Consider the following 16,385-nt stretch of genomic DNA (forward strand, 5'->3'; position numbering starts at 1 on the left):
AGCCCAGCTGTAGATTATGGCATGTCAGTCAGTACAGTCAGTGCCATTGCAATAGAAGAAAGACTACAAAACGGAGAAAAGATACAATGTACAGGCGGAAACTGCATCTCATAACTGCATTGTTTAGCTGTTTAGGTGGCATGGCAGGATGGGGTAAAAATATAAACGACCTGATTGTGGCCGAGGTTATTTGAAGCCTTTTATCCCACTGCTTTCATCCATAGCAGGGTTGGAGCCACTTAACTCAGAGACAAATAGTGAGTTTTTGTGCTTGTCGGATTATTAAAGGACTAGGAGCTGTCACCTCAGTAATAATTTGAGGAAAAACTCAAGTATTCATTTTTCAGCACAAGTCTCTATTGCCTTCAACAGTAATGATTTGAGCATAGAGTATTCAGTTCCAAACCACGTTTGTAGAGCTTTTGGTTTGTATCCCAGTGTTGACTTTTTAATTTAAACAAGTAAAATATTGGACTTAGCGATTTCCCGTGTACTTGCATTGAAATAGAAATATTGGTAGTGCATGGACAATAGTGGCTAGGTGGCAAGGACACTTGAAACTGCTGCTGAACCTGTCTTTACGGGGGCTCAATGAATTAATCTCCCGTGGAAATAATGTGATATTTTCGTCACTGCCTGTCTGGAGAAGAAAGGCCAACCCTGTAGTACCACCAGCCGTCAGTGCAGGCTTCCACCAGGCACACACACCACCAGCTGTCAGTGCCCACTTCCACCAGGCACACACACACCCAGCCATCAGTGCATGCTCCCACCTGGCACACACACCACCAGACGTCAAGGCACGCTTTCTCCAGGCACACACACCACCAGACCTCAGTGCACGCTTCCACCAGGCACACACACCACCAGTCGTCAGTGCACGCATCCACCAGGCATACACACCACCAGCCGTCAGTGCACGCTTCCACAAGACATACACACCACCAGCTGTCAGTGCGCCCTTTCACCAGGCACACACACCACCAGCCGTCAGTGTACGCTTCCACCAGGCATACACACCACCAGCCGTCAGTGCCCGCTTCCACCAGGCATACACACCACCAGCCGTCAGTGCATGCTTTCATCAGGCACACACCCCGCAAGCCGTCAGTGCACGCTTCCACCAGGCACACATACCACCACCCGTTCCATCAGGCATACACACCACCAGCCGTCAGTGCACGGTTCCACCAGGCACACACACCACAAGGCGTCAGTTCACGCTTCCACCAGGCACACACACCACCAGCCGTCAGTTCACTCTTCCACCAGGCATTAAACCCACCAGCCATCAGTGAACGCTTCCACCAGGCATACACACCACCAGCCGTCAGTGCACACTTCCACCAGGCATACACAACACCAGCCGTCAGTGCACGCTTTCATCAGGCACACACACCACCAGCCGTCAGTGCACGCTTCCACCAGGCATTAACACCACCAGCCGTCAGTGCACGCTTCCACCAGGCATACACACCACCAGCCGTCAGTGCACGATTCCACCAGGCACACACACTATCAGTTGTCAGTGCACAATTCCAACAGGCACACACATCACCAGCCGTCAGTGCACACTTCCACCAGGCATACACACCACCAGCCATCAGTGCATGATTCCACCAGGTAAACACACCACCAGTCGTCAGTGCATGCTTTCATAAGGCACACACCACCAGTCGGCAGTGCACGCTACCACCAGGCAAACAAACCACCAGCCATCAGTGCACGTTTCCACCAGGCATACACACCACCAGTCATCAGTGCACGCTTCCAGCAGACATACACACCACAAGCCGTCAGTGCGCGCTTTCACCAGGCACACACATCACCAGCCGTCAGTGCACACTTCCACCAGGCATACACACCACCAGCCATCAGTGCCCGATTCCACTACGTACACACACCACCAGCCGTCAGTGCACGCTTCCATCAGTCACACACACCACAAGCCGTCAGTGCACACTTCCTCAGGCACACACACCACAGCCGTTCCACCAGGCATGCACACCACCAGCCATCAGTGCATGCTTCTACCAGGCACACACACACCACTAGCCATCAGCGCACGCGTCCACCAGGCACACACACCACCAGCCGTCAGTTCACGCTTCCACCAGGCATTAAAACCACCAGCCATCAGTCAACGCTTCCACAAGGCACACACACCACCAGCCGTCAGTACACACTTCCACCAGGCATACACACCACCAGCCGTCAGTGCAAGATTCCACCAGGCACACACACCACCAGCCGTCAGTGCACAATTCCACCATGCACACACACCACCAGCCGTCAATGCACGCCTCCATCAGGCATACACACCACCAGCCATCAGTGCACGATTCCACCAGGTACACACACCACCAGCCATCAGTGCACGCTTCCCCCAGGCACACACCACCAGCCGTCAGTGCACGCTTTCACCAGGCACACACACCACCAGCCGTCAGTGCACACTTCCACCAGGCATACACACCACCAGCCGTCAGTGCACGCTTCCACCAGGCAAACACACCACCAGCCGTCAGTGCACCATTCCACCAGGCACACACACCACCAGCTGTCAGTGCCCGCTTCTACCAGGCATACACAGCACCAGCCATCAGTGCACGAATCCACCATGCACACACACCACCAGACGTCAGTGCACGATTCCACCAGGCACACACACCCCCAGCTGTCAGTGCCCGCTTCCACCAGGCACACACACCACAAGCCGTCAGTGCACACTTCCACAGGCACACACACCACAGCCGTTCCACTAGGCATGCACACCACCAGCCGTCAGTTCATGCTTCCACCAGGCATTAACAGCACCAGCCATCAGTCAACGCTTCCACAAGGCACGCACACCACCAGCTGTCAGTGCGCGCTTCCACCAGGCATACACACCACCAGCCGTGAGTACACACTTCCACCAGGCATACACACCACCAGCCGTCAGTACGCGCTTCCACCAGGCACACACATCACCAGCCAACAGTTCACACTTCTACCAGGCATTAACACCACCAGCCATCAGTCAACGCTTCCACAAGGCACACACACCACCAGCTGTCAGTGCACGCTTCCACCAGGCATACACACCACCAGCCAAGAGTACACACTTCCACCAGGCATACACACCACCAGCCGTCAGTGCTCGTTTCCACCAGGCACACACACCACCAGCCGTCAGTGCACGCTTCCAGCAGACATACACACCACCAGCCATCAGTTCACGCTTCCACCAGGCATAAACATCACCAGCCATCAGTGCACTCTTCCACCAGGCACACACATCACCAGCCGCCAGTGCACGCTTCCGCCAGGCATACACACCACCAGCCGTCAGAGCACACTTCCACCAGGCATACACACCACCAACCGTCAGTGCACGCTTCCACCGGGCACACACACCACCAGCTGCCAGTGCACGCTTCCGCCAGGCATACACACCACCAGCCGTCAGAGCACACTTCCACCAGGCATAAACATCAGCAGCCATCAGTGCACGCTTCCACCAGGCACACACACCACCAGCCGCCAAGCATACACACCACCAGCCGTAAGAGCACACTTCCACCAGGCATACACACCACTAGCCATCAGTGCACACTTCCACCAGGCACACACACCACCAGCCGTCAGTGCACGCTTCCACCAGGCACACACACCACCAGCGGTCAGTGCAAGCTTCCACCAGGCACACACACCACAAGTTGTCAGTGCACGCTTCCACCAGGCACACACCACCAGCCGTCAGTGCACACTTCCACCAGGCATACACACAACCAGCCGTCAGTGCACGCTTCCACCAGGCACACCCACCACCAGCCATCAGACCACAATTCCACCAGGAACTCACACCACCAGCTGTCAGTACACGCTTCCACAAAGCATTCACGCAACCAGTCATCACTGCACGATTCCACCAGGCACACACACCACCAGCCTTCAGTGCACACTTCCACCAGGCACACACACCACCAGCCATCAGTGCACGCTTCCACCAGGCACACACACCACCAGCCGTCAATGCACACTTCCACCAGGCATACACACCACCAGCCGTCAGTGCACGCTTCCACAAGACATACACACCACCAGCCGTCAGTGCACGCTTCCACCAGGCATACACACCACCAGCTGTCAGTGCACGCTTTCACCAGGCACACACACCACCAGTGCCAGTGCACGCTTTCACCAGGCACACACACCACCAGCCATCAGTGCATGCTTTTACAGGCACACACACCACCAGCCATCAGTGCACGCTTCCAAGAGGCACACACATCACCAGCCGCCAGTGCACGCTTTCACCGGGCACACACTTCCCTAGCCGTCAGTGCACGCTTTCAGCAGGCACACTCACCACCAGCCGTCAGTGCACGCTTTCACCAGGCACACACACCACCAGTCGTCAGTGCAGTAGGCAGGCTCTTCTCAGAGTTTCTTGGTAAATATGTGTTCGATGCCAGGGAGGGATGGGTCGAGTTTCCTTAAACCATGCTGAGTATGCAGTTGCAGTGCATGAACTCCTGTGTGAGTGAGTCACGCTGCCTGGGGCTCACTCACTTCACACTTGCAAATTGCGCCTGCACCAGGGATTTTCTCATTTGAAAATTTTGGCGCATGCGCACAGCTATGCGGCCCCCACACCACCGTGAATGATCTATGAAAACAAGTTCATTTGATGCAAAGAACTGTTAACAAAAACTATGTCCAGCTATTGTAGATCTGGCAACTTAAACAAACCAGCAACAGAAAACAAACAAGCATTGGCATAGCGAATAGTTCTCGCTTTTTGGACCGTATAAGTATTTAGTTATGCAGCAGAATATTCTTGGTGCAACAACACCAACTGTTGCATGGCTAAACACTTATAAGGTCCCAAATGCGAGACTTATTGGCCATGCCATTGCTTGTTTTATTTAGCTGCTGGGATGAAGCTCTGTGTTTGGGAGGGCCACTCCCACCCTTCATTTTTTTATATTTTTCATGGTGTCTTATAAACTTTCTGCCTGGGTGCAGACTGAGGGGAAAACACACCCAATCTAAAGACAATGTGCCCATTGAGGATTGGGGCTATGGCTCAATGACAGAACAGTCTGTCCTACTTCATGTTTTAAAATGTAACTCCCCTCTTGTCTACTACACAAAATTATCCTCCCTCTCTGGGAAGGGCAGAAATAAAGAATTTTTCTCCTTAGGATTTGGTCTGGGCAGAGTTCGCGGAGTGTCACTTAGAGGAATTCCAGGGAGTGGCTGAAAAACTTCGACGAGTTCCAGGGAGTTTCGCCTCACGTACCACAGAGGTTTAACACTCCTAGCCTCTGGTTGTTCCCATGAGCCCACAGCATTACCCTGTAAAATACCTTACACCCTCTCCTCTGTGCCAATGTGCTCCCGTGCCCCAGAGGTGGGGAGAGGTGTAAGGGATGCGCATGCTGCGAGGACAGTCATAAAGGTTAATAAACATGAGGGCATGCATGCACACTTACAGGTAGCTGGTGAGTAGTGATAACACTCAGGTTGTGGGGTAGTGGGCACAGTACGAGGATGAACAACAGTTCACCATGTGCAGTGCCCCATTTCCACCCCCACTAGCAGGGGATCGAGCAGCTCCGGTCCAGGCTGAGCGACTGGGCGGGGGTGAGCAGGCAGAGAACAGCGCCGGACTGGCTACCGGGCGTTTTAGAATGAATGCTGCTGAGCTGCTTTCATTGATGGGGATCTGCATTTGCTGAACTAAATTCGTTTTGCTTTGTTTATTTGAAAGCACACACAGGTCTCCATCAACAAAATCAGCCCCCACCGCAGTAAAATCAGCCTCCAGCTCAGCAGCATTCCAACACGCCCGGTAGTCAGTCCGGCCCTGCAGAGCAGTAGCACAATGGTGCAAGGCTCCATGGCTGACATGGAGGACAGAGCACACCTCAGTACAGCTGTGCTGATGTGAGATGGTGCCTAACCTCTCAATGTGAAGTTAGTGATGCTAGCAGCTAATGAGGCTATGGCGGTCGATCGTGGAGTGTGGAAGGATTTCGTTTATGCTTGTCATCAGCGTTGGATAATCCTGCCCCTTAGGAAGCACTGGTAAATATCCGGAGGATAGAGGACAGGGAGGCAGGTCTTTGCAACTCCCTTTCACTTCCAAGCTACCAGGGGCTGCAGCCATGGCTGAGTTTTACAGGGCTTAGGGATGCACTTGTACCCTCTCCCCTGCATGGTAGGTGGTGTGCTCTGCGAGTGGGGTATTACATCTGTGCGGTGTATCTGGGATGTGACTTACAGAATGAATGGTGTTTTATGGATGGTACAGTGATTACATGAACAGAATTGTAGTTCCCATATATGTTAATCAGGATCCACAAGTACACTGCAGTCCGGCTGGCCATAAATGACCCAGAAAATGTTTGTGTAACCAAAGGTCCAGGAACAGCAGGGAAGCATTGGGTACAGTAAGTGCAATACACCTAGATTGTCTTTGATCCATGCAATATCATTCACAACCTTGAGGAAGGGAAAGTGCACAATTGCCTACTTTCAGACCCACATGAACCCAACTTTTTCTCTCTTCCTTCCAGTCTGAAGGACAGTGTCCTGTTGGCTGTGGCCGCTCACACCCAATTTGGAATCAGTTTCAATTATGTGGGGCTGGGCATCTGTAACTCCTCTATGAGGTGGTGGGCGGAGCTTTGCCTAACTCCGCACCCCAAGCGGAGCGCAGAGTGTTCAAAACTCTGCAAACTCCACTGGTGGAGCGGAGTTCACTACCCACCCCTACTTAGGAGCACTAGTCCATGCTCAGTGAGGCCCCTACACCCAAAAATTAATCCCTGATGCCTATTGGGTGTATTTGGAAAATATTGTCCAAAAAGTGTTAAAAGCATTGGTTAAATACAGTCTGATGTTTAAAAAAAGGTCCACACATCAGTTGATATAATTAAGCATTAATCAATCAATTAGTCAAACTAAGCTTTATTCACCTGTATTTAAAACAATAAAAGCATAGCATAGAATCCAATAATCCAAGATCCATAAAGTACAATTAAAACACAGAACAATTTATCTGTAAATGTCTCAATCTCATATTAGCTTTTAAAAATCATGCAACGTTAATAATAACATATTTTTGTAATAACAATAGAGCAGGTTGATTTGTGAGAATTTTAAGGCATTCAGAAGGCGAACAACATAAACTTTTTTAAGTGCTCCGAATTAAGCATTAATCATTTTATTCATGTCCGAATGGGAAACTATTACTATTTCTCTTCAAGTGCTCAATTTGGTCACTGGGTAACCAACTGCACCTAGCCCCTTTTTCCCATCAAACACATCTCAAATGGAGAAACCCCACTAATTGCAGGGCCCCAAATTCTGGAAAATACGTTTCTGGCATTTTCTCGAGACCTTTGCTCCACAGGGCTTAAGTAAGACACTAACTCACACTTATTGCTGTTGACCTAGCACACCGTTCTTCTAAGATTATATTTAATAATGGGGATCTTTATTCTTTATCTATTCTCCATCCCTGCTCGCATTCTGATTATTATGTTTCTGGTGTGCATGCTATACTGCTCATGCCATACATAAATACAAATTGTCATTCAGTAGGGAATAATCAATATGCTTAATAGCCAAATTTGCAAAATTCATGTCCAACAGCTGTTTAGCCTGAACGATACAATGTGCCAAAATTCACCAAGTGCTCAAACACTGTCCTTCCCACATGCATTTCCCACATGCCCAGAGGCACTGTTTCTAAAATTAAGTGTGGGAACAACCGACTCAACAATAAATGAGGCGATAAAGAAACTCTGGAACAATACCTTATAAACTTTTCAGCAAGACTTTCAACGAAGGAGAATATTTCAGTCCATTGATCTCTGACACTTCCAGACCTGAAAGAGAGTTCAGAAAAGCAATGTAAAGAAACTGTATCAAGTTAAACATCTGGCAGACCTAGCCCAAATAGCATCATTAATGTTTAGATGTAAGTCCACCATGGGAAAGTTGTGTTTGTGGGTCTGGACAACAGCACATCAATGTAATTTAAATGTGTGCCCATCATTTAAAACTGAGGTACAACTTTAAAGTCTGACATTAAAAAAAATGCAAAAAGAACAATTGATGGACAGACATCAAAACAAAGTCATGTAGGATCATGGCTGCCTATTAAGAAATCAATTCTGAAATGTAAAACCATCAAGCAACCATCAATCGCATTTGGCAATGCAGCGCGCTCAACGAAATTCATTGTATTTATTTATATGTTTACTTACATCTAATCGGTCGTAATCTGTAGTTTACTACCCCCCGCCCCACATCAGCGCCCGGCAGCACTCCCACCACGGGACGCTACTGATAAATTGTTTCAGAGTAGAGTGGAATAGTGCAGGGTAGATTATAGGGGTGCAGGGTATAGCGCAGTGGCATAGAGTAGATTGCTTCAGAGTAGACGGAAGTGGTGTAGAGTGGAGTGGTGCAGGGAAGAGTGGAATGGTGCAGGGTAGAGTGGAGTAGCATTGAGTTGTGGCATAGATTGCATTGGTGTAGAGTGCAGTGTTGCAGAACGGAGTGAGAAAGATTGAAGTTGGGTGGTGCAGGGTGCAGTGGCGTAGAGTATAGTGGCATATAGTACAGTGTTGCAGAGTAAATTGTCATAGAGTGCAGTTGCGTAGAGTGCATTGGTTTTGAGTAGAGTGCATTGGTGTAAAGTGCAGTGGCATAGAGTGCAGAATAGAGTGGGGTAGTGTGAAGTGGCACAGAGTGGAATTGTACAGAGTGTCATAGACTAGAGTGGCATAGAGTAGATGGTTTCAGAGTAGAGTGAAGTGGCATAGAGTGCAGTGCTATAGAGTAGAGTGTAGTAGAGTGAAGTGGTGCACAGTAGATTAGAGTGGTTTAGAGTGGATTGGCATAGAGTACAGTGGCATAGAGTGAAGCGATTTAGAGTAGAGTGGTCCAGAGTTCAGTGGCGGAGAGAGCAGGGTTGCAGAGTAGAATAGAGAGGCATAGAGTGCAGTGATGTGGAGAGCGATGGTGTAGAGTGACAGTGTACCATGGAGAAGAGTGCGGTGGAAATAAAGTAGAATATTGTATAATATAGTGGCGTAAAGTGCAGTGGTTCAAAGTAGTTTGAGTAGGTACAGTGGAGAAGTGTGCATTGGTTTTGACAAAAGTGGTGTAGAGTGCAGTGATTTGGATTAGAGTGACATAGCATGGAGTGCAGTAGCATACAGTGGCACTTCATACAGTGCAGAGTGCAGTGATGCAGAGTGGAATAGAGTGACATAGAATGCAGTGGCATAGAGTGCAGTGGCGTAGATTGTTTCAGAGTGGCATGGAGTGGTGGAGGGTAGAGTATAGTGGTGCAAATTAAAAGTGCAGTAGTGGCATAGAGCACAGTTGAGTACAGTATAGTGGCTTAGAGTAGAGTCGAGCAGAATTGATTGCAATGGCATAGAGTGGAGTGGTGCAGAGTGGAGTAGAGTGGTGTAAATTGCAATTGCATAGAGTGGAGTGGTGCAGGGTAGAGTGGAGTGGTATAGAGGAGTGGCATAGAGTGGAGTGCTCCTGAGTGGAATGGTATAGAGTGTAGTGGTGCATAGTGAAGTGGCAAAAAGTGCAGTGGTGCCTGGTAGAGTGCACTGGCATAGAATAGTGTGGTGCAGAGTAGAGTAGAGAGGCAAAGAGTGAAGTGGCATACAGTGCAGTGTCAAGAGTGCAGTGGTGCATAGTAAATAGCAGGGTAGAGTGGCACAGGGTGGAGTGGAATACAGTACAGTGGTACAGAGTAAAGTATAGTACTGTGCAGTGCAATGGGGCAGAATAGAGTAAAGTGGCATAGAGTAGAGTGCAGAGGTGTAGAGTGCAATGGCATAGACTGCAGTGGTGTAGAGTGGAATAGAGTGTTGTAGAGTGAAGTGGCATAGAGTAGATTGTTTCAGAGAAAAGTGAAGTGGTGCAGAATAGATTGTTTCAGAGTAGTGTGAAGTGAAGCACAGTAGATAGTTTCAGAGTACAGTGATGTGGCATAGAATGCAGTGGTATAGAGAAGAGTGTCGCAGAGTGCAGTTGTATATAAGAGAGTGTCATAGAGTTAAGTGGTGCAGAGTGGCTTAGCATGGATTGGCGTATAGTGCAGCGGCGTAGAACTGCGCGATGCACAGTTCAGTGGCATAAAAAGGCATAAAGTAGAGAGGCAGAGAGTGCAGAGTTGCAGAGTATACTGTCATAGAGTGCAGTGGTGTATAGTACAGTGGAGTGGAATAGCGCAGAGTGTAATTTTGAGGAGTGCAGTTTCACAGAGTGCAGTGGCACAGAGTGGAGTGGTAAAGAGTGCAGTAGTGCAACGTAGAGTGGCATAGAGTGCAGTGATCCAGAGTAGATTAGAGTTGCATACAGTGCAGTAACAGAGCAAAATGGCGTAGAGTGAAGTGGCGAAGAGTAGATCGATGTACAGTGTATTGGTTTTGAGAAAAGTGGCCAAGAGTGCATTGGTTTTGAGTCAAGTGGTGAAGAATGCATTGGCATAGAGTGCAGTGGCGTAGAGTGGTGCAGAGTAGAGTAGTGTGGTGCTGAGTGCAGTGGCACAGAGTGCAGTGACGTACAGTAGACTGTTGCAGAGTGGAGTGCAGTGGTGCAGAGTAGATTAGATTAACTTAAGTGGGATTGCCATAGAGCGCACTGGCATACATTGGCGTGGAACAGAGTAGAGTGCATTGGCATAGAGTGCAGTTTTGCAGAGTAGGGTGGAATAGAGTGGAGTGGTGCAGAGTGGTGTAGAGTGCAGTGGCGAAGAGTGCAATGGTGCATAGTAGAGTAGTGTGGGTAGAATGCATTGGCATAGAGTAGAGTGGAGTGGAGATAAGAAGAGTGCAGTGATACAGTGATACAGTGTAGTGAAATTGTGTAGTGTGGGTGCAGAGTAGAGAGCAGTGGCATGGAATGGTGTAGAGTAGAGTGGAATGGTGTAAACGTAGAGTATGCATGGTATGGTAGTGTACTGCCATTACAGACAACACATCTTCAATTGAAATGACCATTACATTTGCATTCACGTACAGTTAACTGCTAAAAGTATACAGTGCACAAATGATAATGTGTGGAAATATGATCACCCAATAGATTTCAATTATGTTTATTTTATTTTTTATTTGATTTATAAAGTTTTATATAGCGCAAACTTGATCCCGAAGGATATCAGAGCGCTTTACAATTTGAGGCAAAGGTAACAAATCAGTACATTAGTCTAACATGGGAAATCTAATGGGTATTGAGATGTTTACTCCTCTCAAAATTGGAATGGTTGTTGTATTAAAAATGCATAGATAGAGTGAGGGTGATAGACAGATAGATAGAGTGAGGGTGATAGACAGATAGATAGAGTGAGGGTGATAGACAGATAGATAGAGTGAGGGCGATAGATAGATAGATAGAGTGAGGGCGATAGATAGATAGAGTGAGGGCGATAGATAGAGTGAGGGCGATAGATAGAGTGAGGGCGATAGATAGACAGACAGACAGACAGACAGACAGACAGACAGACAGACAGACAGACAGATAGATAGATAGATAGATAGATAGATAGATAGATAGATAGATAGATAGATAGATAGATAGATAGATAGATAGAGTGAGGGCGATAGATAGAGTGAGGGCGATAGATAGATAGAGTGAGGGCGATAGATAAGGGCGATAGATAGATAGATAGATAGATAGATAGATAGATAGATAGATAGATAGACAGACAGACAGACAGACAGACAGACAGACAGAGACAGACAGACAGACAGATAGATAGATAGATAGATAGATAGATAGATAGATAGATAGATAGATAGATAGATGTTGTGTGCTAGAAAAAAAATAGCATTGTACAGACTTTGTCAAGCAGACCCCTCATAGCCCGAAAGATTGTCACATGAATCCTCTCACTTTGAAGTGAAAGAAAGAAAAATAAACACCAAGCTCCCTGAAAGACACAGCCTGACATTTGACCTCTGTCATTAAATGCACAGCAAATCTTACAAGATAAGAACAAGATTTAAAGGACTGTTTACAGAAAGTAAGTTTGTGGAAGAATACAGAAAACAAGGTTTGGGCAATGGGAAGGACGAACTAGAGTCGAACAGCTTGAGCAAATAAAGTCAGCAATTAAAGTCAGCAAATAATAGAAAGCCAGAAACTGTGAGTTACAAACTGCAATGCTAATGGTAAGCAACGGGTGGAATGCATTCCTAGGTCAACTTTCTGAATGCCCCCAAGATGTCTTTAGCAAACCAGACAACTGCGCTGTCTGGTACACTTCGACCTATAAAGAGATGATCAATAATGCATGATACTGTCCACTACTCACCACATATGAGAGGATGTGACCTAACGGCTAGGGCGGTCGACCTCAAATATGGGCAACCAGGTTCGAAACTCAGCAACAATGCTCAACATCCTTTAATTCTGGGCAAATTACAAATTCTCTCCCAGTGTCTAAAAAAAAATGTATGTGTCTTTATGTAAATGCAACTGGTGCTCATGTAAAGTGCTCTGATACCTTTGGGTCAAGTTCGAGCTATCTAAAACTCTGACAAAAGAAATGTATATATATATGCCCTGACTTGTTGCCCATGTCCATAATTAACATAAGAAATACTTTCTAATGTTACTGAAAGGCTTTGGAGTCAATAGGCTACATTAGAACGATAGAATGTTGGGCCTCCAACATTCTATCGTTCTAATGTAGCCTATTGACTCCAAGGCCCAACATTCCCTATTTCCCTCTGCCTGTTTTAGTGCCAGTAGTCTGCCCTGAGTGACTGATATCTTGTGAAAGTGCATCCCCATCTGCCAGCAACTATCTCCCCCGCTCCCTCATTTGCAATCTACTCCATTACAACTCTGGAAATAAGGATACAGGCGGCTGTATGATGGCATGGTGCAAAAATACTGATGGAAAACAACTTCAGTGCAGCTATAAGAAATCCATAAATTAGATCATTATTAAAGTATAGCTAAAGCGGGGTTTGGGTGCGTGAGAGCGCGAGGCATGATACCAAAATACTAGGAGGCTACATACAGAAGTTTACAGGCGCGCTGCTTTGGAATCAAACGATTATTGTTGCAAGACTGCGGCGAGCCACCGCACCCTTGCAGCGCACACACTGGGGGCATTCATTACACTTTAACAGCCCAAAGCTGAGGAAGCGCGCGCGATTATATTTGTAGGAGAAATGTATTCACAAACATTCACTGTTCAACGTTTCTGCCGAGGAAAAATACATTCTGTTTTTTTTTTCAGACGATGCCTTTTCAGCGAATCACTAAAATTGTGACAGATCCTGTTTCTCTGAAAATAAATCACTTTTGGGCAACTTCCTCCAACTGTGGCTTATGGTTTGGAGCCATTTTGTCAACAGACCCCAGGTCTTATCTTCCCTACAAAAATATGCTTGTCACCTTAAGTTACATATATTTCGGCAGAACAAAGCTCGAATAAGAGAGGAAGACATTTCTTCACATCAGCAGTTCGGCTGGGTCAGGCCTAGGGCGTGTATAATTTAGAAGATACTGTCAGGGTTCCAGACATCGGTTTATGGCAGGTGTGTCCGCCATTACTGACAGATATGCACTCTTGGCCAAATAGATGTCTAAGATTACTCTGACTTGGTGAGCTGTACAGCTCTTAACCTACACAGTTATTAATGCTGTTAATTCCCACCTCAGCACAAAATGTGGGTTAGTCACCGTTAGGCGAGCAACGCCCATAGGGCTAAAAGGGCTTCAGCCCCCCACCTCCCTCGTGTGTGTCAGCCCAGGCTGCTGCAGCTTGAGCTGCTATGGGCTCGGCTGGGCAGTGTCTGGAGACTTTAGCTAAATCCTTTGCACGCGTACATGGTATAACAAGTAAATACAATTGTTGACGTAAGCAATATGTACAGAGTTCTTGAGTGCAGCTGAAAGTTCTTCATTGTGGTGAAAAGCGCAAACAGTCGACACGTGTTTCGTCAGGGAAAAGTAGTCCCTCGACTCTTCAGGGCAGTGGAAAGTTGCATGAACTCGGTAAAGTTACCGAGTTCAAGCAACTTTCCACAGCCATATAGGGCCTGATTCACAGAACTAACTTAAGACAAAATCCTAAACTTACTACTTTTGGTATTCACAGAAGTTAGGATTTTGTCTTAAGTTTGTCTTAAGTTTGTCTTAAGACAGACTTAAGACAGAATCCAAACTTAAGTCTGTCTTAAGACAAAATCCTAACTTCTGTGAATACCAAAAGTAGTAAGTTTAGGATTTTGCCTTAAGTTAGTTCTGTGAATCGGGCCCGAAGAGTCGAGGGACTACTTTTCCTTGACGAAATACGTGTCGGCTGGATGTGCTTTTCACCACAATAAAGAACTTTCAGCTACACTCAATAACTCTGTACATATTGCTTACGTCAACAATTGTATTTACTTGTTTTACCATGTATGTGTGCACAGGATTTAGCTAGACTGTCTTGCTGTAGGGTCTTCCCTACACACATTCAGGGGTTATAAGGGTCTCCCCTTTCTGGTCAGCACCATAGCCACTAGTTCACCCTGAGGCACGGAACACAAATTTGCTGAGCGCCTAGTCTTCCTATACACTAAAACCCTCTTCTTAGTTGTCTACTGTCTGGAGTCTTATCCCCGGCACGCCTGAGTTCTTCACAGGTCTTTAAAGACCATTTACATATCTTTGTGAACTGGTTAGGAGGCTTAGTTTTTTTTTTCTAGTTCCAGTACAAACTGGGCCCCCACTCTACCTATTCCTTACATCTGTATTTTACATTTATTGCTGTAGTGTGAGAAGGCGTTTCATAAAAAGGAATATAAAGTAGGGTTGCCAAAATAAAAATGCCAGCCATGTGTTGTTTAAAGAGCCTGCAAAGACCTCGTCTTGACACTAAATAGGGATATAAATAAAAAAATATGCATTCATTTGTAATGTGACTTCTCTGTCTTTGTTCCCTTTAATTATCAGTGCTGGAATATTCAGGCAGCTCTGGAACACAATTAAAATGCTTTCTATTTATATTTACTGTTCGAAGTATGCACAGATAAGTGCTGAAAATATGGCTTTATGTGACGGCTTATTTTTGTACCGCCTGGGCCATCAAAATAATGAGCTGCTAAACCTAACCATAAAAGTTTGTTGCAGGATCAGCACATTATTAATTTCCTCCACCCTCGATCCCTGATTAATGCCATAATAGCAGGGCTTTAAATGGGCCGGTTCCTGCCGATGCTCAGCACAGCCAGTTTTTAAAAGCAGATGCCGAGACGGGACCTAGGTTTTCATCCTCACACTTGGAATGGAAAAAAAAATCTTAACTCTGCAGCAGTTCACTGTTTTGATGTAACTTTTATTTTTTTGCAGTTCTGTATTGCTAAACTCGAAGTGCTTTACATGAGCACCAACAAGGACATCTTCATTTATTTTTTGGTAGGCACGGACAATTAAGTGATTTGCCCAGAAACAGAGGATATTGAACTGACGCTGAGACTCAAACCTGCTTCCTCAGATCCAAATTTGGCAGCTCTAGCCATTATGCCACAACCTCTTTCACAAGAACTAAAGCATTTTCAATATTACATGCATCGAAAGCCATAGTTGTATGTATGCATTTAGTATATTTATCGTATGCAACTAACAACCTTTGACAAAGCCAATAGTCCTGGCTTGTTGTAGGTGTACAGTTACTTATGTGGAAACAATAACAGAAGCAGCAAAATACCAGTCAAGTGGCACATTATGATGAGCACAGATTTTAAGCATAAATGGTTTAAGCCATGCCCTTAATTATATCGCCACGCAACTTTGAGTGACCCCCCACCAGATTTTCTATCCCACTTAAAGCCCTGCATAAGAGCAATAGTTTAACTTATATCTGAAACAATATGCTGCCGTCAATAACATGCTGAGTTACTTCAAGTGTCTGGGAATGCACCCTATATTCAGACAACTCACTCCTGATTCTCGCCCTTCATTTTCAGGTTTCCCCTACACTCACAGTGATCACACTGCACTCATACTGATCACCATGCACTAACACCATTCACCCGCTCACCCTGCACTCACAGTGATCACTCTGCACTCACAATGCATTTGCGCTGTTCACCCGATTCCTTACCCTGCAGTCACATGAGCACACTACTCACCATGCACTCATGTGACACTTCACTCACCTGTTCCCCACACTGCTCAATCTGCAATCTCACTCAAACAAGCCTATCACTAACCATGCACTAATTCGCTCCACTCGGCACTTACATCTGCACCCAAATTAATATGGTCACCTCACTCACCCTGCAGTCACTCCTCTTACCCTACTCTCACACTGTTGCATCGCTCACCGTGCACTAACATGGGCCCTCCTGCCA

The 16,385-nt window shown here is 46.7% G+C and overlaps 1 protein-coding gene across 1 annotated transcript in view; it reads right to left on the reverse strand.

The window, feature by feature from the left end:
* The window catches only part of ANTXRL (ANTXR like), a 287,551-nt gene that overhangs the window by 163,453 nt on the left and 107,713 nt on the right, over positions 1–16,385 (reverse strand). The window contains exon 2 of the mRNA XM_086921783.1: positions 7,815–7,886. Within this exon, the coding sequence (XP_086777909.1) occupies positions 7,815–7,886 (72 nt within the window). The remainder of the gene's footprint in view (positions 1–7,814; positions 7,887–16,385) is intronic.

The sequence above is a fragment of the Lissotriton vulgaris genome, chromosome 5 (genome assembly GCF_964263255.1).
Source record: "Lissotriton vulgaris chromosome 5, aLisVul1.2, whole genome shotgun sequence".
NCBI classification, from domain to species: domain Eukaryota; kingdom Metazoa; phylum Chordata; class Amphibia; order Caudata; family Salamandridae; genus Lissotriton; species Lissotriton vulgaris.